Below are 22243 nucleotides of genomic sequence, written 5' to 3' on the forward strand. Positions count from 1 at the left end.
CCTATTCTAGAAAAACTTTTCTGGGTACATACTCAAGACAAGAGCCAATGAAATAAGCCTAAAACAATACTTCAGCTTTTTAAGGTATGTCTCCTTGAAATATGGACAAATATTTTAGGTATAATATCATATACATTTACATAATGGCTTTTATTTGCCTATATTCTCACTTCCTCTAGTCACTCTAATTAAAATTAGTTAATTTAAGTGTTTTTCCTCACTCGGTTGGTTTGTTTGGTGGGGTGGGAAGCACTGGAATTTTTTTTTCCATTCTGGAACCAGGCAGACCTAATGGGGAACGTTCTTTCAGTATAGGCAGAAATATTGAGAAAGTTATTTAATTTTTCTTAGCCTAAGTGTCCTTATCTGCAAAATGTAGCATATAAGGATTAACTGAGATTTTTCATTCATTGAACAAAAGATAATGTGCATAAAGGATATGGCAAGTACTTGTCACATAGTAGGCCCTCAAGAGGAATAAATCACAGGAAACAGAATTTAAAATCAGCTGGAAAGGGAGCATGGGCAGTGCCCCTCACATCCTACCTCTACCATCCTGCAGCCCACAGAGAAACTAGTTGCCCCTTTCCCCCTTCCCCAGACTCTGCTAATTCATCCTGCACTGATGGGCAAGCCAGTATTCTTTTCACAGTCCTCTGCTTCCTCTGATGGCAAAATGCAGAGAACAGCAAGGAATATACCTGGGAGATTATAAACGGGGAAGATAAAAGGGACTCAAGAGTAATTGAGATAGGCACTTCACATGTTATTTTATTTACTGGCAAAATAACTGCAGCAATTATATAATTTTGCTAATATGAGTGTTTATAAAGCTGCACATGCGCGTTTGCGTGTGTGTGTCCCAAGCCTCGTGCTGAACCTCTTGCACACATCGTCTCATTTAATCCTTAAAACAACCCTGAGATCTAGGCCGTTTTCAACGACAATCTGACTCCGAGATTGAAGACATGCCTACTACCTCACAGCTGGGAAAAGCACAAAGTGTTCTTTGAAAGTAGATCTGTGCAGAGAATGGATAAATAAATTAGTAAAACCAATTTAAACTCGAGCTACACACATCAACATGAATAATGACACCAGCTGGGGTATTTTTAAACACAGTATATATTGTTTGTTGTTGTGGGTATACACACATGTGGTAAAAGCACAGAAGAAATGTGTTTGTGAACACCAGCTACGGCAGAACCATTACCTGCTGGGCAGAGGGACGGGGGAGGGGGAGGGCATGGACTGAAGCTTCAAGTGGTTCTTTCTTTAAAAAAAAAAAAGGACTTGTGGCAAATGTGGCAAAACCTCATCTGTTTATCCTCATACATACATAGGAGGCTGTTATCTTATTTTCCTTACTCTTCCATATATTTGAAAAAGAATTTTTAAAACTTACAAAAAAAGTCAGCCTAAGGATACATCTAAATTAGGTCATCATCGTAATGAGTCAAGGACTCACTCATTGGTTTGCCTGCCTGGAGAGATTTCAGGTCCCACAAAAACTCCTCAAACAACAGTAATACATTTAAAATAAGAGAAAGTACATGAAACCTTCCATAGGTACATCTAAGATTTTGTTTAAACAGCTGAGTGATTCTACTGTATGACAAAACTGCTTAAAGTTCTGGTTCTAGTTTCACATTAGAATCTCCTGGGATAGCTTTAAAAATACTGATGTCCAGGTCCTATTCCAGAACCATCACAGAATCAGACTGTGGGTATGTGGGCACACATTCATAAACACACACACACACACACACACACACACACACACACACACACACACAATGTGGGTGTGTGGGTGTTGGGGGGGACAATATCTGCATTGCATCTTAAATATTGTATAGAATCTGTCTGCAGCTGCTTCAAGACAAAAACACCTGTTGCTAAACTTTCTACTGTAAAGACAGACCGATCAGCCACTACTACCTCTACATGAAGAGGCTCTCAGAATGACACACTGAGCATTGTGTAGAATCAATTACTTTATTATATTTATTATGATTAATTAATTAATGTAATGTTCATTACAGACAAAAACCTGGAAGTTAATCTTTTTTTCAGTGCCTGTAGAAAATCACAACTAAATGACTCCACTGAAAGTTCATTTCATCTTTTATTGAGCATCTGCTACATGCCAGGCACAGGGCTGGGTGCTGGGATACCAAGAAGAATGTGCCACAGGCTCTGCCCTTACGGAACACGTGGGTAAATGGAAAAACGTCTGTATGGAGTGATGACAGAAGTCCTGGACATGGTACAGAGAGAAGGAAGAGCACAGAGAAGCCCCCAGTTAGCTGAGCCCGAGGCTGCACAGGGAGCTTCCAAGACGCAGGAAAGCTTTAGGTTAATTCTGAAAATGACTGGCCACTGGATAAGCAGGTGAAGAAAGAGTGCAGCAGGAGGGGCTACACAATAGAAACAGCACGTGAAACCAAGAGAGCACAGACCCATAAAGGCATCATATTTTAAGAGAACTGGAAATAATCTGGTAGAGCAGAATTAGGGTTACATAGTCAGTTTACCTTAGGGCAGATTATTTATCCCTGTACTCATTCAATTAATACTGTCAACACCTCACAGGAGGTGTTCCAGGGGTACTTGAAGGAAATGACTGTGAATCAGAAAACCATCTAAATATTAGGTTTCTGTTACAGAGTAGCCTAGGTGGTAACTTCTTCCCTGACCCTAAATTATCTCCCTTGGTTCCTCTCCCTCCCAGGAGCTCCTGTGGCTGGAATGATTCACCCAGTCATGGTCTGAGCTAGGTGGGTTGCAGAGGTAGGAAGCACAGAGCAATGGCACCTCTGTCCAACCCAGCACTGGTCTGATCTTGAAAAGGAAGAAAGACCAAACAAGAAAAGGCAAACAATGAGACTATTTTATCGTGTAGGTCAGTGTTCTCAAACTAGTGCACTTAATTTCCTTGGGATTTTTTTTTCTTTTCCTTTTTCTTTTTGGTTACCATCGAAAGAAAGTAAGTTTTGCTGGTCTTATGGGTTTGGTTTTAATGGTGATGGTTAATTTCCTGACCCCACTCCCTGCTCTTCACAATTACTCCAATTAACCGGTCAAGAATGGGTCATTATCAGGTAAACAGAAGTCTTTAAAGACCCTCTTAATTCATCCTTAAAATCTGAATTTCATTTTCTAGTACAGGCTAATCCATTGCCGTTAAAATCTAACCTTAATAGAACCTGTTGAAAGGCAAGAAACTGATGAGGGCACCTGCAGCTGGATGCATTTGATGAATGGGTACATTTTAACCTTTTAGGTGGAATACAGTTTTTTCAACACTTATAATTCAGGTTGCAACCTAGGTAACACTTTTAATAGGAGAACTGTCAACAGGAGGCAATTCTCTCTACAATGAGAAAAAAGATGGCATCCGGGAGGGTGCTGGTATAAACAGGTTTAACAAGGAACTCTTCCTCTACTTCAGATGTTCTTATTCCTAATGTTTTAGTTGTCCATTCATCTGCACCCAGTAATTCTCCACATATTAGAATTATCGAGAAAACTTTAAAAACACTGATGCCCTAGCCTCACCCCAAGCCAACTGAATACAAACCCTGGGGGTAAGGCTCATGAATTGGGAATCTTAAAAGATCTCCAGTTGTTTCTAATGTGCTAACCAGAGTTTAAAACCATGTGTCTTAGCAGATTAGAAGGTACAGAGTCCTTGGAACTTAGGGCTCTTAACATCTAAAGTCCCATCCAAAATGAGAATTCCTCCCACAGCATCCCTAACAGACCATCACCTGACCGCTACTTAAAACAAGCCAACAAAGAAGTGCTGGCAGCCTCCCCAGGCAGCCCACTCCGTGGCTGGAGAGGGCTTGCTGCTGCTGAGCTGAGGTCTGTAGGTTCAGTCCCATTCCTTGAGTCTCTGCTCTCTGAAGTGGTCTAGACGGGGGCTGCCCTGCCCTCCTGGGCTGGAACAATGCCAGCTGAGCCAGTGGTCAGCCACTGAGAACGAGGACGACTCATATTCGTCTCTGAAGCCTCAACACTTAATCAGACAGGGATTGGCACATGGGGGTGCTAGTTAATGTGGCATAAATAGAAAAATGTGTGTGTGTGTGTGTGTGTGTGTGTGTGTGTGTAAAAGATGGTCACCATTACCACTGTGCTCTAATCATTCATCCATTTGCATACTTTTGCAGGGCATGTCATTTATAAAAATCACTGTTCCATGCATTAGGTCCATAGGAGTAAGTAAGACACATTCTCCTAACTTAAGGAATTCATAATCGGACTTAAGAAACTTTTCTGAGCATTCAGGCGTCCGGCTCTCACTTAATTCTCACAGCAAAGCTACTGTTTCATTATTCCAATTCTTTCAGAGGAGAAACCAAGCCATGCAGATGTTAAGTGATTCACTCAAGGTGTCACAGCTCAACAGCAGCAGGGCTAAGATCTGGGACTGCCTGACTCCAATGCCAGGGTGTCCCATTGTGCCCCAGTATCCACAGCCGCCAGTTAAGAAAGGTGCTGCTACAGCAGTGTCCACTACCAAGGATTCTTTAATACAGCCTCGCCCAAAACATGCTTGTGATACCTATGTTGGCAACAACCGACTGAAAATGCAGAGAGTCACACTCCTTTAGATGGAGCCTGCAATTTCCAGTGCACCACAGTCTCCACTGCTCCCAAATGTCTGCCACTCATCAAAAGGTTAAATGTCAGTTGAATTTTATCTCTGCGCATGTGCTGTTGTTTTTCTCAAATCTGGCACACTGTATTCATTTACATTACCTACCTGACTTTTGGGTTTGCAACCTTGGTGCTAGCACTACTGGCTAGAGTATCCCAAAAAGAACACATTCTCACTACCCATGAGAAATTTCTGACAGTGGATAAAAGTTGGCACTTACATTTGAAACAGCTCGTTACAGTACTCATGAGTGTAATGAGAGAGTGCAATGAGAGTGTAATGAGAGTGTATTAGAACAACGTCATTAAATGTGAATGTCTTTGGTCTGGCTATTGAAAATAGAGGGGCCATTTGTTTCCAGCTTTTGTGTGATATATGGTCCTGTCTGTCTTATTCTATTTTCTTTAAGTGAACTTGATTCACCCACTCAAATGAATGTGGTGGAAGAGCTTCATATGCAAAACAATTTCAGGCACAGACAACACTCCCTTCCTTGAAAAGGCCCAGACCAGTTAACTGTTTCAAGGCTACTCACTCTGAGCTAATGATCCCATGTTCATCCTACATCAGATTTTCTGCTGTGGCTCCTGTGCATTATGGAGCCAAGTCTCTTCCTAATCCACCTAATCCCAATGTCACCCCTCTCCTACTAACTGCTGCCCAAGCTTTAACCTCTAGGGACATGATTTTGGGGCTCCATGCTCCACCTGTAAATCTCACTAACAGTGATAACACTTGATATCATGCTCCAACTGGGCCCCGGCCAGTATCCCACCACCAAGAAAAGAGAGAGAAATGGTCCTACCTTCATGATTCACTGGTAAAGGATGAAACTGCTTATCCAAAACAACCAGAGAACACGTGGCATCAAACCCAAGCCCTCGAATTTGGTTTAAATCAATCCCTTGTACAACTTTCTGTGTTAAAAACAAATTAAAAAAACATAAATTAAAATACAGGCTTTTAAAAGACTGAAAACAGTTATGACTAGAAGGAAATGAATGGCAGAATAAAGTATTTACAACAGAAAACAAATAAAAGTTCAATGTCACTAAAATATCAGAAGATCCTATAAATTAATTCAAAAGACAACCAATCTAATTGGAAATTAAGCAAAGGACATGACAAGTCACTTCATAAAATAAAAAGAAATAGTCAAAGAGTATATAAAAAGATTCCCAACTCCACTAAAATTAAATAAATGCAAATAAAAATATCCCAATCTTTGTTTTTCTTATTGGCAAAAATTTTAAAAATTAAGAGTATATAGTAGTGGCAAGACAGGGAGAAGTGGACCTTCTTTTATATTATCCTAACAGTGTGATAATTTAGTACAAATTTTAAAGAATATAGTATAGTATTTACTAAAATTAAAAAATGCATAACTTTTGACCCAGCAATCCTACTTCTAGGAACCTATCTTAGTGAATTATTAGCATGAGTAAGTAAAATTACATATAAACAAAGGTTAACTGTTTAAGAATATACCTAAAAATTGGAAAAATTATTTTTATTAAATAAATTATGGTATACCTGTAAAACAGAATTTTCTACAGTCATTAAAAATGAAGAGATAGGGGGCTTCCCTGGTGGCGCAGTGGCTGAGAGTCCGCCTGCCGAAGCAGGGGACACGGGTTCGTGCCCCGGTCCGGGAAGATCCCACATGCCGCGGAGCGGCTAGGCCCGTGAGCCATGGCCGCTGAGCTTGTGCGTCCGGAGCCTGTGCTCCGCAACGGGAGAGGCCACAACAGTGAGAGGCCCGCGTACCGCCAAAAAAAAAAAAAAAAAATGAAGAGATAGAGAAGTATCTTCTGGGTGCGATAGTATGAAGAGGTTGGCAAATCTTCTTAGCAAAATAAAAGCATAAAACTGAACAACATCATCAAAAACAACCATTTTGGGGCTATGGAACTTGGCCAAAGCTACATAAGAAACTGAGAAACAGTCTTTCTTGAAAAATAAAATTGCACCTAAAACATTCCCACAAAACAACAACTCTAGGACCAGATGGATTCATTGGGAAGTTCTGTGAAACATTCAAAGAATAAACAATACCACTCCTATACAAATTTGTTTAGGATACAGTGAAGGAGAGAACATTTTCCAACATTTCATGGCCAGTACTACCCTGATACCAAAGCCAAACAAAGATATCAAATGAAAAGGACACTGTAGACCAATAACTGCCATGAACCTAAGTGTAAAAATCCTTAACAAAATATTAACAAACCAATATTGCAACATATAAAACATTCATTTTTCACCATGACCATGTGGGGTTACCCCAGGAATGCAAGAGTCGTTCAATATCCATAAATCAATTAATGTATAACATATACTAATAGAATAAAGTACAAACACCAAATGATCATCTCAACAGATGCAAAAAATAAATAAATAAAAAAGAAAAATCACTCAATAAACCAAGATAGAAGGGACCTTCTACAACCTGATAAACAGCATCTACAAAAACCTATACAAATCAAATGTTCACCATGGTTTAACCAATTGTTGAAACCAAGTGTGTTATATCCATACAAAAGTATAGTACTCAGAAAGAGTACTATCTGTGCAACCACATGAATGAACCTTAAAAAGATTACGCTAAGTGAAAGAAGTCTGACACAAAAGAAGGCATGTTGTATGATTCCATTTATGTGAAATTTCTAGAAAGGAATAACTATAAAGACAGAAAACAGTTATCTATGACTGGGGCTGGGGACTGACTACAAACAGGCGTAAGGGAACTTTTGGGGGGTAACAGAACTATTCTAAAATTGAATTATGGTGATGATTGCACAATGTGTAAATTTAATAAAATCACTGAATTATACATTTACAAGGGATGATTTTATGTATGTAAATTATACCTCAAGCTGTTAAAATTTTTTTTACAAAGTTGAGCTATAACAGATGAAATGGAAATACATCCATGATATATTAACAAGGTACAAAAAAACAAAAAAAATATACAACAAACTGATAATAGTGGTTGCCTCTGAGAACAGAAACGACAGCTGGAGGAGATGGGAGATTTTTCACTTTGTCATGTAATTTTTTAAGCTGAAGAATAACAGATTTATTGATGAATTCTATTTTTTAGTTTTTGTTTCTATGGTTTCCTTTTGTGAAAAAGCATGAGTGATCATACTCATTAACATTTCCTGCCAACTTAAAACATGACAATAACCTTTTAAATACCACAAAAGTCAACTCAAATGTGTCCATCACCATTTAAAATGCTCAAGTCGGGCTTCCCTGGTGGCGCAGTGGTTGAGAGTCCGCCTGCCGATGCAGGGGACACGGGTTCGTGCCCCGGTCCGGGAAGATCCCACATGCCACATGCCGTGGAGCGGCTGGCCCGTGAGCCATGGCCGCTGAGCCTGTGCGTCCGGAGCCTGTGCTCTGCAACAGGAGAGGCCACAACAGTGAGAGGCCCACGTACCACAAAAATAATAATAATAATAAAATAAAATAAAATGCTCAAGTCTTCTTTTTTCCTGTTTTGGAATGTTGGACTTGTCATTTAGGATTCTGTTTCTTACTATTTAATGGGTTCCTCAAATAAGAGCTACACACAATTATTACAGATTTTTCAACAAAGAAAAGCATTAATTTTTTCAAATAATAACAACAATAAATTATAAAATGTCACCATATATTGAGCACCTATGGAGTGTCAGGTACTTTACAAACATCATCTTATTTAATCCTTACAAAACCCACTGAGGAAACATTTAGTATTTCCATTTCACAAAAAAATAAGTGGAAGACTGGGGAGGGAAGGGAACAGCAAGTGGGCTCCAAAGATTGAGAATTTGAACTTAATCCTGTCGTACAGCCAGTCGATGGCAGAGCCAGAATTCAAACTCAGAGCCTGTGTCTTCCTACTCCACCATACTGCCTGCCTGCCCAAGAGACTCACCCTGCAGAGAGGGCATGTGCTCTATGCAAGAACATCGCTAGTCAGCCATCTGTGATGCCTGGCAATACCTCTGCCCCACATCACCAGGTGAATGCCCCGTACACCTTTACTACACGGATGCATCAAGACTCAGAAGAATGTGAGCCGCAAACCCAAGTGCCTGTCAGCATGGCCTCATGACAATGACCCACAAAGACCTGGTTTCCAATCCTAGCTCTGTCACTCTGGCTATGTGACCCAGGGCATGTTACACAATTCCAGCCATTCTAATCACCCCCTTGCCTTGCTGGATCATGTCTCTGTAGCATTTATAAGCATGGCCTCCTCTACCTGGAATGTCCTTCCAACTTGGCTTGGAAATCTCTGGGTAGAGGCTAAGATCAATGGTACTGGGTGCAGACGCCCTGAGTTTGAAACCTGGCTCTGCCACCAACCAGTCATGTGACTTTGGGAAGCCAGAAAACCAGTTTCCTTGGTTACACAAAGCTATTACTTAGACCTACATCTCCTAATGACGTTATGAGAATTCAGCAGAAAAAGGTGTGATTAGCCCAACATCTGGCATTTGGTGCACAATAAGTAGCAGCCATTATTTGAGGAAATTAGCTGCCTCCAATCTTCTTTGAACTCATGGAGCATCAATCTAACAATCAACAAGCCAGCCCTAACTTCTACCTGCCTTGCGGCCCTATTGGTCTCTGTGCCCAGAGAGTGCATGCCTGACTTGGGCAAGCCCACCCCACACAGGCCTGCAATTAGTCAAGAGAGGAACTGGGAGGGAACATGTAGAAGATGCAATAAAACTCAATACCACAAGGCAGCTTTGGAGTAGAAACAAGCATGGGCTACAGTGTCAAAAGAGCCACCTTCTGGTTCCAACTCCACCACTTCCGGATCAGGTAATCTTGCACTAACCTCATCACCTTTCTGAGCCTCAGGTTCCTGAGAGAGAGAGAACTTCTAGGTAAGGATCAAGACCGTCAATTGGTTTGAAAGTACTCTGGAACCGATAAAACTTTGTAGGAAATATGAAGGATGGAAAGCTCACTCGATGCCTTACTGATTGTGTTCATGGAATCTTTCTGATGTATGAAGCATAGCATGCTCTGTGTGTCATGTAAGCACATATAAAATGACAGGATAAACAACTGAAAAGTTTGGATAAACTCAAATCCTCCTAAGAATTATGGTGGGAGTGACTTTCCAGTAGAAGCAAAGAAAATATTCTCTACAATCTACTTTATGAATCCCCCCGAAGACTTACAGAGTTCTATATTCTAACCATGGCCTTTCAGCCTCAAAAGTGCAGTGTCTCCATCTCTAAAACGGAAACCTATCACCAGGAACTGGAGGAATAATTGTGACATGCATTTAAACCTGATTTGGTTAGGCAGCCACTGTCATCTCCCCAGCCTTATATGGAAATGCCTTATGACCATGCTCATCAGGCTTATCATGAGGACCCCCACCACTCCCCAACCCCACCCCCATCTAAATCATCTCAGAGAGATGGCTGTCAGGGTCACACTACCCAGAAGGCCCCTGGGACTTGACCTGCTGACCTGAGGATTCTTTTTTATATGCTCATTAATGGAAGAAGAAAGCAGGCTAGTAAACTCACCCCAACAGCTTGGCATCAAGGGAATTTCCTCAGCTAGAGAGAAAGCACATTGCTCTGCTAAAGAATTTCCAGAGAAGGAGACTTCTGCAACTTCATTCGGTAACCTGGTCCATGTCTCGCAACTGTCAACTCGTAGCTATGGGGCAGCAAACAAATGTTTGGGGAAGGGATTGTGCATCGCTTTGTTCTGACTGTGGGAACCAGTTCAATCCTGCATGTGTTTTAAATCAGCAGGCTGTGCCTTATTGGGTGGGGAGACAGCGTTCCTCAGAAATCTTCCAAACTGAGAACTGGAGGGTCAGAGGCATACCTGGTTTTATCTTTGGCTGTATTTGGAGCAAGCGTCAAAGCCTGGGGCCTCACGGAATCCAGCTTGCAATAGAGTTCTATGTGGCTGGTACTGTATTCTTTTAAATCTTGATTTGAATGCCTCTGTCAGCTTTGGGGGTGTGCATGAGGTTATGAAATCCCCAGTTCCCTCAGGCCCATCACTCCCTGTTGCCTACACAATTCGATTATGCATTCAGTCAGTCAGCAAATACAATCAAGCCCCTTCTAAGGTCATGCTGTGCACTCTTCTGGGTATTTGGGAAACAATGGAAAGCAAAATATTTTTTTTAATTCCTTACTGTTTTGGAGGTTACGTTGTAAGGATATACAAGAGCGAATAAACCGAAAAGATTACATCGTGTATGTACAGTATACTAGAAAGTGATGTCAGGGGGATCAGGAATGCCGGAGAAGGGGAAGGCAGTTGCTGAGAAAGTGAGATTTGAGGAAACACCTGAAGGACCTGAGGAGCTGACCCTGTGGAAAACTGCAGAAAAAGTGTTTCAGGCAGGAGAACAGCCAGTGCAAAGGCCCTAAGGTGGGAATAACAACAAGGCTAATACAGCTTGTGTGGGGTGTATGTTACCTGCAAGGCCCCTGGAGGCCTTCAGCTTTACAAAATCTACTCCAGTGACCAGTAAAATGAACAAATCCAGTCCTGGTCCATTACCTACACAGCATCCTAGCTCAGGTGTGGCACTGTCCCTTGAACATAAGGTAGAGAGATAGAGGCCAAACACTGCCATTTATGTCAGTGACACCAACATTCCTCCAAGGACAGAAACTCTGACACTGCCTCTACCTCCTTCCTCTCCATCATCACCAGGTCCTGTTCGATCTTCCTTCCAAAGTCTCTCAGTCTTGTGCTGCCTCTTTATTCCTCGGCCAACATCCTAACCCAGCCCTTCATTTAATAAAGAGATAGTATTAGGCACCTACATGTGCCACCACAGAGGACACATGCTCAACAAGAGAGACATAGCCCCAGGACTCCCAGACCTTATGGTTCAAACAAATCTCAGCTTCCAGACCTTTATTAGAAGAAGGAAATTGCCTCCTAACTGGCATCCTTGAATTTAGTTTCTGTTCCTCCAAGCCATCCTGAATCTGTTGCTGGTCAGTCTGAAACTCAGGATGATTCTAGAAGAGCTCCCAACTGGCCTCAGAACCCGCCACCCCAGGTATGCCCCCAACACCAATTCCAGCTTCCCTTCCTCCTCCTACTGGAAACCACCTGCTCCAGCCAGGGATGACTCTAACTTTTCCACCTAAGCGCTTCTGTCCGTAATATTCCTCCTGAACAACCACTCTTAGTGTTCTCCAGTCTCACTTTTAACCCTACATCCTTCCTCAAGCTTTCTTCATTGATTGGGAGTAGGGAGGTCCCAATGTCTTGAGCCATTCATTCTTTTTACATTTCCCGGGTCTACTATATGTGAGGACCTGGGTGAGCAAACTACAGTTCCTACCCTCCTGCAGTACAAAATCTAGTAGAAAAGACAGCTAGTAATCCACAAATGGGAATTATTTTATTTTACTTCATTTATTTTGTTATGTTATTACTTGATTATAGAATGATTTTACTATTTGATATTAATCAAAAAATGAATGATTCACAAACCATGTGAAGTTCTATGGAGAAAAAGTACAAGAGATGTGAAAACATCGAGTAAAACAGGACTTAGTTGGGAGGTAACATTGGGCGAGAAACGGCTTCCTCCTCGAACAACTGCCTTTTGAACTAAGATCCAGTGCAGCACTATGCAAGGGACCTTCTGCAGTGATGGACATGCTCTGTACCCGTGCTGTCCAGCACAGCAGCCACCAGCCACACGTGGCTGCCGAGCACTTGAAGCGTGGCTACTGCAATGGAGGAACCAAATTTTAAACTCTATTTAATTTTAACTAAATTTAAACGGTGACATGTGGCTAGTGACTGCTGTATCAGACAGTATGGATCTATGGATGAATAGGAGTGAAATATGTCAACGGAAGGCAGGAAGAGTGTGCAGGAAGAAGAAGGAATGTGTGCAAAAGCCCAGCCAGAGGACAAGGGGAGCAGTGCATGTGTGGGATTATGACAGAAGGAGAATATGGGTGGAAGGCAGAGCTGAGAGAAGCATCATGAGATGAGCCAGGAGAGCAGGCTGAAACCAAACCACACAGCGCCTACAGGCCATGTTAAGGATTCTGAGTTCTATCCAAGCAGTAGTATGGGGCTACAGAAGAGCTGTAAGCAAAAGAGTGACCTGATCAAGTTAGCATTAACAGATATCTATCATTCCAGCTCAAGAAGGAGCACAATTGGAGAGGGGAAGTGCACAGACATAGATGAGGTCAGTTACATTCCAAGGCTAATCCAGACAAAAGATGCAGGTATGTGGTGTTGGAGATGGAGGGAATGCAGAGATCTGGCCTGAGTTCAGGCTTATCACCCACTTCCTGGGTGACTTAGGGAAAGTCACTTAACTCTCTGGATTTCAGTATTTCTTTTCAATTTAACATGGGAGTAACAACCCCTCCCCTACCTACCTTGTATGACAATCAAATGGATAGGAATGTACTTTGTAAACCATAAAAGTTCTATAAATATAGGAGGTTGACATGATTGCTCAATCCCACACGGGTGACTCCCTCTTCCGCTCCTTCTCTCTCCAACCATTACTCACATAGCTGGTACAATTTAGAACAAAATGGTATTTCGTTGGCTTCATGGGTATTATTTTTTTCCATGCAACTGAACTATTTCATCCTTAGGGGCAGAGAACCTGTTGTAGCCCTCACTCCCATATATAATCTAGCGCTTAGCAAAGAGCACAGCACATAGTAGGTGCTCAATAAATATTCGCAGACTAATGACACTTGACAAATACCTGCTGGCTGAATGGTACCTCCAGCTTATCTTCTTCCTAATGGAAGCTGTTACTAGACACTACCTTGCAATGTTCTTGCCTTGTTGAGGTGATTAAGATTTGCGGCTCCAAAAAGGGATATAAACTCTTAAAATCAAGGACGACATAAGCTCTAGGACTTGTGCGTTTCCATAGAGATTTTTAGATGTGTGGGTATCAACCCAATGAAGACTTGACAGTTTCAGGGGCAGTGGTGAGTAGAACAGAGAAGAGGATTTGGAGCCATCTCAGTAGAGGTCTACGTCTGTCTCTAATACTCATTAGTTTCAGAGCCTTAATATCCTCACGTGTCAAATAGGAAGTATGGAAAACTACGTCATAGAGTTATTGCAACATTTGAACAAGATAAGGGATGTCAGAATGTTTTCTGTTTGCTCGTTTTTAGCTCTAAGTAACATTTATTCAGCAACCATTTACTGAGCATCAAATTTGTGCCAAGCAATGTGTTAGGTGCTGTGGACACAGAGATGACACTCTCCAAGAGTTCAGCTCATAGTTAAAACAAGTCACCAATTAAAACACAATCTGGTAAGGACCAGATACTGATACAGGTGAATACGTGGGCTCTGGGGCAGCAGAGAGGGACTTCTCACCCTCTTTCTTCTGAGGCTGTCAAGGGCAGGCAGGGACTGTCAGAGGTCATCCAGAGGAAGGCTCCCAGGGGGAAGTAATGCTTAATCTTACTTTAAAAGGTACCCAGGAACTGGGCAGGTTAAAAAAAAGATGAGAGAAGAGCATGCCAGATAATGAAAACAACAGATATTTCACTCATTCACGTACTCAACAGACATGAATGGGGCACATTACAAGTGAGGAACTCTAAGGAAATACAGGTAAACAAGATATGACCCCTGCTCGGGGGGGCACACATTTTCCACATAAGCAGACAGCTGGGTAAAAGCACTTGTAATTCAGAATGCTTAATATAACAATCAGGATAAGTTCAAAGTTCTCCATTCAGTGCTAATTTAGAAAAAAAATTCAGGTAGCTTAATACGATTTCCAAGATGTGGGCATGTGGAATAAGATGAGGCTGAAGAGAGGGACAAAAACAGAGCAAGAGGGAGACAGCAGCAGCCCAACCCCTGACTTTGGGTGGTTTCTTCACCTCTTAACAGCTCATTTCTTCCAGCTCTAAAACAGAGTTCATAATAAATTGGTGAAGCCACTATGGAGAACAGTATGGAGGTTCTTAACTACCATATGATCCAGCAATCCCACTCTTGGGCATATATCAGAGAAAAACATGGTTCGAAAGGATACATGCACCCCAATGTTCGCTGCAGCATTATTTACAATAGCCAAGACATGGAAGCAACCTACATGACCATCAACAGAGGAATGGATAACGAAGATGTGGTACATATGTACAATGGAACATTACTCAGCCATAAAAGAGAATGAAATAATGCCATTTGCAGCAACATGGAGATTATCATACTAAGTGAACTAAGCCAGACAGAGGACAAGTATCATATAATATTGCTTGTATGTGGAAACTAAAAAAAAAGATACAAATGAACTTAGATACAAAATAGAACTAGACCTACAAACACAGAAAACAAACTTATGGATACCAAAAGGAAAAGGGTAGGGGAATAAATTAGGAGTTTGGGATTAACATATACACACTACTATATATAAAACAGATAACCAACAAGGACCTACTGTATAGCACAGGGAACTCTACTCAATATTTTTTAATAACCAATAAGACAAAAGAATCCGAAAAAAATAGTACACCTGAAAATAACACAACATTGTAAATCAACTATATTTCAGTTTTTTTTTTTAAAAAGAGGCTGTTGTGTGGATAAAATGAAGTGATTGGTATAAAGTGTTCAGCATGGTACCTGGAACATAATCAGTGCCCAAGAAATGTTAGCGGCCATCATCATCATATTGTTACTGTTGTTCTTATTGTTTTTATTAACTTGACTAAGGGGAAAGCGTCTGAGGCAATGTGAGCAACTTAGGGAAAAGGAAGCAGTAAGTACAACTGCTCTCAAACTCTTGACTTCCTTAAGTCCTTGAGAAAGACAAGACAGGTCGGGATGTATTTTATGTCACCCCTTGCCCCAGACCATTGCTTCTCAAAATTACATGGAAAGAACCCTAACAACAAAAGGAGGTGCCTCCCTTACTGACATTGACTTTTCAGTATTTCATCTTAGAAATTCACTCTCCTCCATAATCTACTCATTTCTGTTATTGTCATCATCATCGTCATAGGAATCATAGTGCTTACTCATTTCCAGGCACTGTTATGACATTTTATATGTATTAACTCATTTAATCCTCACAGGGACCCAATGCAGATAGGTACAGTCATCATTCCATTTTACAGATGATGAAACTCAAGCAAGACACCGTAAGTAACTTGTCCAAGATGACAAGCTAATAAATATTGAAACTGGGATGTCAATCCAGGCAGTCTGGCTCCAGAATCTGTGCTCTCTGGTGTGTTACCTCTCTAATATAAACATGCTCCCCTCCTTCAACCTCACATAGCAATATAGCTGTGAGTAGGTGTGTCATGTTTATATGGCTTCTGACATGCAGCCACATGGCCATACCCCATGCGAGGGGAACAGCCTAAGACCCAATAGCTTTATCCAGGTTTGCTACAGAGAGACATCCTCGCTAAGGACAAATACCCAGAGCACTCACGTGGCTAATGGGGTGCAAGCAGATGATGAGGTGGCTGCCACCGGGAGATGATTAAAAAATCCAACATTAAACCAAGCTGTACTTAGAGCAGACCTGTTTTTAAAGTAGCTTTTCATCAGGGGATAAAATTTTTTCTTGACAATTTCCTTAATGGCAAGAAATGCTATATGTTGGAAGAACAAAGGAGACCCAAGGGCAAAGAGTAGAAGATTCTCACCAAGGTGGGGCTGGGACGGGGCGGGGGAGGGAGGAGGAAAATTAAACAGGCAGAAGAGAAGATGTGCCCCCCTTTTATTCCTATATAATAATGCTCCAGTGCCTCCCACCCCCACCTTCTCTCCCTGCCTTCTTCTCCAGGGGCACTAACATCAGCCCAGAGCTCATTAAAGTTTAAACAGACTGATCAATACGGACAGAATGGTGAATTGTCCATCTGCAAATTACCAAGCCCTTCATGAATATTTAAGGAACTAAACTAGGAACAGGGAGAAGAGAGAACCCAGGACTTTATTTTTTCCTCTGGAAAATACTACAAAAGCATCTCTGTCGTTCCTGATCATCAGGATGTAAAACCAGTCAAGTGAAACTAAAAGGGAACAATTCTCAACCAGCATCACTCCTTTTCCCAAGCCAGCAAGCTGACCGCAAACCAAGGCCACTCAAGATAAATGTTTACCTGGCACAACTCAGAGATGCACTAGTCTTGCCTGACTTCCTTCCTTTCTCAGAACCCACCGTGTTCTCAGGCCACTGCGCCTTTGCACATGCAGTTCCCTCTGAACAAAATGAGGTTACCCTCATTTGTCCACTTGGAAGGCAGGAGAGTCCAGTGACTAAGGGTGCAGCACTGGAGTCAGACTGCCTTTCCTACTTACTAACTGCATGAACTTGAGTAAGTTACCTTATCTTTCTATGCCTTTGTTTCCTCCTCAATAAAATGAGGGTAACTTTATAGGGTCGTTGTGAGGATTCGACTGCATAATGCATGTTAACATGTTTTACACAGCACTGGGCACACCTGAGGGCGCAGTAGAGGTCATCTATGGTTATCAGTGACGTCTTCACATTCGGTCACATCTGACTGAATCCTCTGTCTACATGTTCTGCATCCTCCATCCTGTCTACCTGGAGCCCCTCAGTGTTGGCCCCTTCCTCAGCTCTAGCCACAGTCACTTTGCTCCCAGCACATATCATGTTACATCCCAGCTGTCTGTTGGTCTCTGCCATAGACCATGAGCTCCCTAAAGGCAAAGCCTGTGTCTAAAGTTACCCCGACGTTGTCCCGGGCACCAGATGGACACACTATACACACTCAGCAGGTGGGAGCAGGGGAACACATGTGAGAATGCGAGAGTTGAGGCCATACCTTTGTGACGATGCAGCACGCAACCCAGATGTCCTCGGAGGACTGCTCGTGGTGGTTGAACTGAGGCTCCCACTGGTTGATTGGCTGGTCTGCGAAAGCCAAGAGGATACCCCTCTGGTCCACCAGAGCTGCACGGACACTGCCTGTCCCCACGTCCACACCCACGTAGTAGCTCCCGAGTTCCTGATCTCCGCCGAGCATTGCCGTCCCTCCACCTGCGGGGATCAAGGGCAAAACCACGTGAAGACCAAGTGGGTCTGCAAAGCCAAGCATGGGACAACTTGAAAGTGGAAATGAAGGGATGCAGCTGATGAACTGGTAGCCATTGATTATTTATTCATCCAACAAAACATTCATTGTTGCCAGTGTGCTAACAGGCACTGAGCTAGGTAGTGGGTGAACAGACAGGCATGGCCTCAGATATGGAGTTTCTGTTCTTGGAAGGGAGTCAGATGGTGAGGATTTACGAACTGCATTAACTATTCAAGCAAAGTCCTGACACTGGGTGAAAAGTGCTATGAGGATAAATAAAGGGTTATAGAGCTGAGAATCTGGAGGCAATAGATATGCATTTTCTTCTCGGTGAATTTGAATCGAAACAAGGACAATGCCCATGGCGCTGAAAAGGAACCTCATCTGCCCAGGCGGCCATTCATTCAAAAAACTATCTACTGAGCACCTATTATGTGCCAACAAGCACTGTAAAAAGTACGTACAGCCCCTCTACTCACTACGACTCTACAAGGTGAGACTATTTTTTTTCTTCCAGTTTTATTGAGATATAATTGACATAGAGCACTGTATAAGTTTAAGGTGTACAGCATAATGATTTGGCTTTCATACATTAAGAAGTGATTATCACAATAAGCTTAGTGAATATCTATCATCTCATAGAGATTTAAAAGTAAAGAAACAGAAAAACAAATTTGTGTGATGAGGTATCTTAGGATTTACTCTCTTAACTTTCATATATAAATACAGCAGCGTTCATTCTATGTATCACGTTGCACATTATATTCCTAGCATTTAGTTATCTTATAACCAGAAGTTTGTACCTTTTGACTGCCTTCATCCAATTCCCCTCTCCCCCGAAGGTGAGTATAGTTAAAAATCTATTTTACAGGTGACTAAGATGAGACGCCAAGAGATATGTAACTTTTCTCTTAATGCTAGGTCCACACACTTAAGAACAGTAAATGCACATTGATGCGTTTTATACTGATGGGCAAATAGGTCTCTGAGAAGTTAAAAGATTTAGCCAGCACCACTCAACAGCAGCCTGGACCCGAGGTCCCACATCTGTCTCATGTCCCTTCCTTTCCTTCTTAGCAGCTTGCGATACAGGTTTGGAGAAGAGGCAAATATACTGCAGCAGTGTCAGGAAGTGACTGGGAATTGGGAAGGAGCCTCGAGGGAGACAGGATCAGGAACTTGTTAAACAATCTGTTTTCTTTACAGACCCCTTGCGAGTTACAAGGAAATCTGACCAGAGAACACTCAGGAATTCCTTGGCCTGCACTGCGGCTCTGAGTCCCTCTGGTCAGATTAGCCCCCATGACACAGACATCTCACAGAGGCTTTCATTTTCCAGATTGGCCTTTTAAAGAATAAGAACAAGCCCCCAAGATACCCATGCTGGTGAACATGCTACAACTCCCCAGGTGAGCTCGGGGCGGCCTCAGCGCCCAGAGTCTCATTTCAACCGCAGCAGCGCTCTGCACCCTTCCACTTCAAAAAGGTAATGTTTCCTTGGCAAGGTCACACCTGGGAATTCTAAAATGAAGTCAGCCAGCAGATGTTCCATTACAGCTTCCTGGCTATTTATCCCAGTCAAAAACAGTTTCATTACAAGTGATAGCTTCTGACTTGATCACGAAGATTTCCCAGAGGTGTGTGGCCCCCTGTGTTCACAGGCAGGTGTAGAGGCCAATGGGGAATCTGTAGTTAAGAACATGTGCTACCTCCGTCTGAGCTTCAGAGAACAACTCTCAGGCTCCAGCCTAAGTGCCCTCTCATCTCCTCGCCCGTATGACCAGTGGCACCAGTTTTCAAACCATGCATTCCTTCAAGCATCCAAAAGGGATCTCTTTCCTTCAAGCCATTACGCGGAAAAATTGAAATAAAACAGATCAAAGCAGAGCTGCTCTGTTTGAAGCACAGATCACCCTTGCCTGGCCCTCTAGCCTCCCCCCAGCAATCGCTCTGCTGGGTCCTTCCTCAGGACTCAGGATGGCTGAAAACCACTGGCTGAGGCCCTCTGCACGGCATCCCAGGCCCTCCAGGAGCTGCCCTCTGCCTGCTGTCCAGCCACATCCACCTCCGTCCTGCCCATTCTCACACCAAGCTCCAGACATCCTGAACCCCTCGCAGGAGCGCAGGTGTACCGCACTGCTACAGGACTGTCTCCCCTCGTGCTTCTCTTCCCCTGCTACCTCCCTCCTCTCTTGTGTGCCTGCTGACTTACATTTCAAGATCAAGCTAAACCACCACCTCTTCAGGAAAGACTGCCTTGCCTCTCTCCATGCCCTGCTGCCACGAGAGTACTGTGCCCCTACTTTCTTTGCCAACTTTTTGAAGACCACTCTGACTGTGAATTTTTTGTTTCTGTGTCCGTCTCCCTTACTGGCCTGAACCTGAAGAAAGGAACTGATTGATTTCTGGATCCCCAGCTCCTACAGTTTCTATATCCCCAAACCAGTACAGTGTCTGGTACATAACTGGTTTTCAATAAACGTTTACGGAATGAACACCTAGATCAGTGAATCCACAGAAAACAAGGATGAACAGGTTCGGGCGTTAATGCTTTAATAGTTGGATTCCTAGGTTTGTACTTATCTGCACTAGTGTTTTTCCTTGATTCTAATCTCTGTATGCTTCATCCATCCAATTAACAAATATTTATTGGATGCTTACAACTACATTTTATTAATTCGGAGACACTCATTTTATTCACATTTAGCTTCTTCAAAATTAGTGACTGGGCAACCAATGGCATCTTACGACTGATCAGTAGCATGTTCTTTCCTTCTTAGTGGTACATGAAATAATGATGCACCTTGCAATCAATGACTGACATTCAAAGAAATGCGGATTGTGCCAGGCACCCTGCTAAGAGCTGAGGATACAGTGAAGGACAAAACAGGACAGTGCCATGGCTCAGATCTTCCTCGGTCTCTTTATCTGCAAAGAGGAGGAAGCCTGACCGGGCTCGCTGTTCCACCTCCCCGAACTGACCACATACACATCCTCTTGCTGTACTCGGGGTTCCTTCTCTTAGCTTTCCCCTGTCACCACTTGGAAGGGCCCAGGGATGCTGCTCCCCAACACTGATCCTGACAAGCCAGCAACTCTCTGTCCTTGGCTAGAACTGTCCAAGATTATTCTAAACACTGGAGGGAGAAACAAGGGGAAAGACACAGGAAATGAAGAATCTATACAAACATTCTGGATTACACAGACCTGGCCAGCCATCATCCAGGCTTCTCTGTACTCCTGCCAGCACCAGTGACAAAAGAGTCCCCCAGGGGGCTGGCCCAGCTCCTCAGGCCTGGCTCCCTCACTTTTGACTGTCTTCCTCTACAAGGAATTCCTCATCTTACCACCCACTACCCAGACATCCTGATTTACCTCCAATAAAATCCAAAGAGGCAGATTTCCACTCTGCAGCTGACTCAGGGCTTCCCCCAGCTCTGGGTTTTGGACCCATCTCTTGGCTAAACAGGAAAGAGCCCATCCTTTGGGAGAACCACCACCACCCCACCCCCCGCCCACACACACACACTCGTATGGACAGTGGAGCTTTGCCATTAGACATTAACTCCAGTGCTGCCTGGACCACAGCTGTATCCCCAGTGTTAGCCCAGTGCCTGGCACATAGCACGAACTCACCAAGTCTCTGAGACTCAGTGGACACCTTTAAAACCTATCTTTAGGGAAATAATAAAAGGTACAAATGTACTGTGTATCCGATGCTTTGCTAAGCAGCTTGCTTACATTCTTAATCCACTTTGTATCCTGACATCGACCCTAAGGATAATTACTGTTATCATCCCCATTTTACTGATGAGGAAAACGAGTCCTAGACTAGTTAATAACCTGCTCCAGTATGTCATATAACTCGCAAGTGATGGAGTTGAGAGCAATCTCATTCCCTCTGCCTCCCAAATCCCTAACCATTCTCAGGATGATATACTGCCTGATACCCTCCATTTAGTAAATGTCCATTTGCCAAGGACTCTGCTAGGTATTCCTGCCTACTCTGTCTACAACCGGCTAACTCAGAACTCAGGCTGACCACCTTCAGAGACTGACCCTTCCTCAACACCAGGTGGCCTCTCTCTGGCAAACTACCCATTTCTAGACCATTTAACTGAGACATCAGTTGGGAAGAGAGTCAAACCCACGGGAACGAGGGCATCTTACCCTCCCTGCACTGTTCGCACAGACCTCCCAGTTCATGTTTTTGTAAGAAATAGATCCTAATTAAATATTTCAAGTTCACCATGTTTCCCATTACTATAGTTTTAAGTGATCTCTTTATGATTGTTTCCACACCTGGACCCTGAAAGAAGGGAAACAAAGAAGTTCAAGCCCTTAGGCAGCTTCCCTGAAACTCAACCCTGTGAGTTATAAAAACTCTGCCAGAGGAGTTTCTGCAACTCAGATTCCTTGTCTCCCCTTTCTCTGCCCTTTGTTCCTGGGTCATATGTATTCTGGGCTGTGTCCTAGACTCCAAGCTGTATTCCAGTCCCTC

The 22243-nt window shown here is 42.9% G+C and overlaps 1 protein-coding gene across 5 annotated transcripts in view; it reads right to left on the reverse strand.

Moving 5' to 3' along the window:
- Positions 1-22243, reverse strand: part of FGGY (FGGY carbohydrate kinase domain containing) — a 422532-nt gene that overhangs the window by 377854 nt on the left and 22435 nt on the right. For 3 of the 5 annotated variants that reach the window (XM_082834792.1, XM_082834791.1, XM_082834790.1), the window contains exons 2-3: positions 17491-17705; positions 5472-5583 (exon numbers count right to left, since the gene is read on the reverse strand). In XM_082834792.1, the coding sequence (XP_082690918.1) occupies positions 5472-5583; positions 17491-17691 (313 nt within the window). In that variant the 5' untranslated portion in view covers positions 17692-17705. Of the gene's footprint in view, positions 1-5471; positions 5584-17490; positions 17706-19254; positions 19325-22243 lie in introns of those variants that run through there. The other 2 variants (XM_082834789.1, XM_082834793.1) reach the window with 2 other exon arrangements.

This window comes from Leucopleurus acutus (assembly GCF_964270905.1).
Source record: "Leucopleurus acutus genome assembly, chromosome: 2".
NCBI classification, from domain to species: domain Eukaryota; kingdom Metazoa; phylum Chordata; class Mammalia; order Artiodactyla; family Delphinidae; genus Leucopleurus; species Leucopleurus acutus.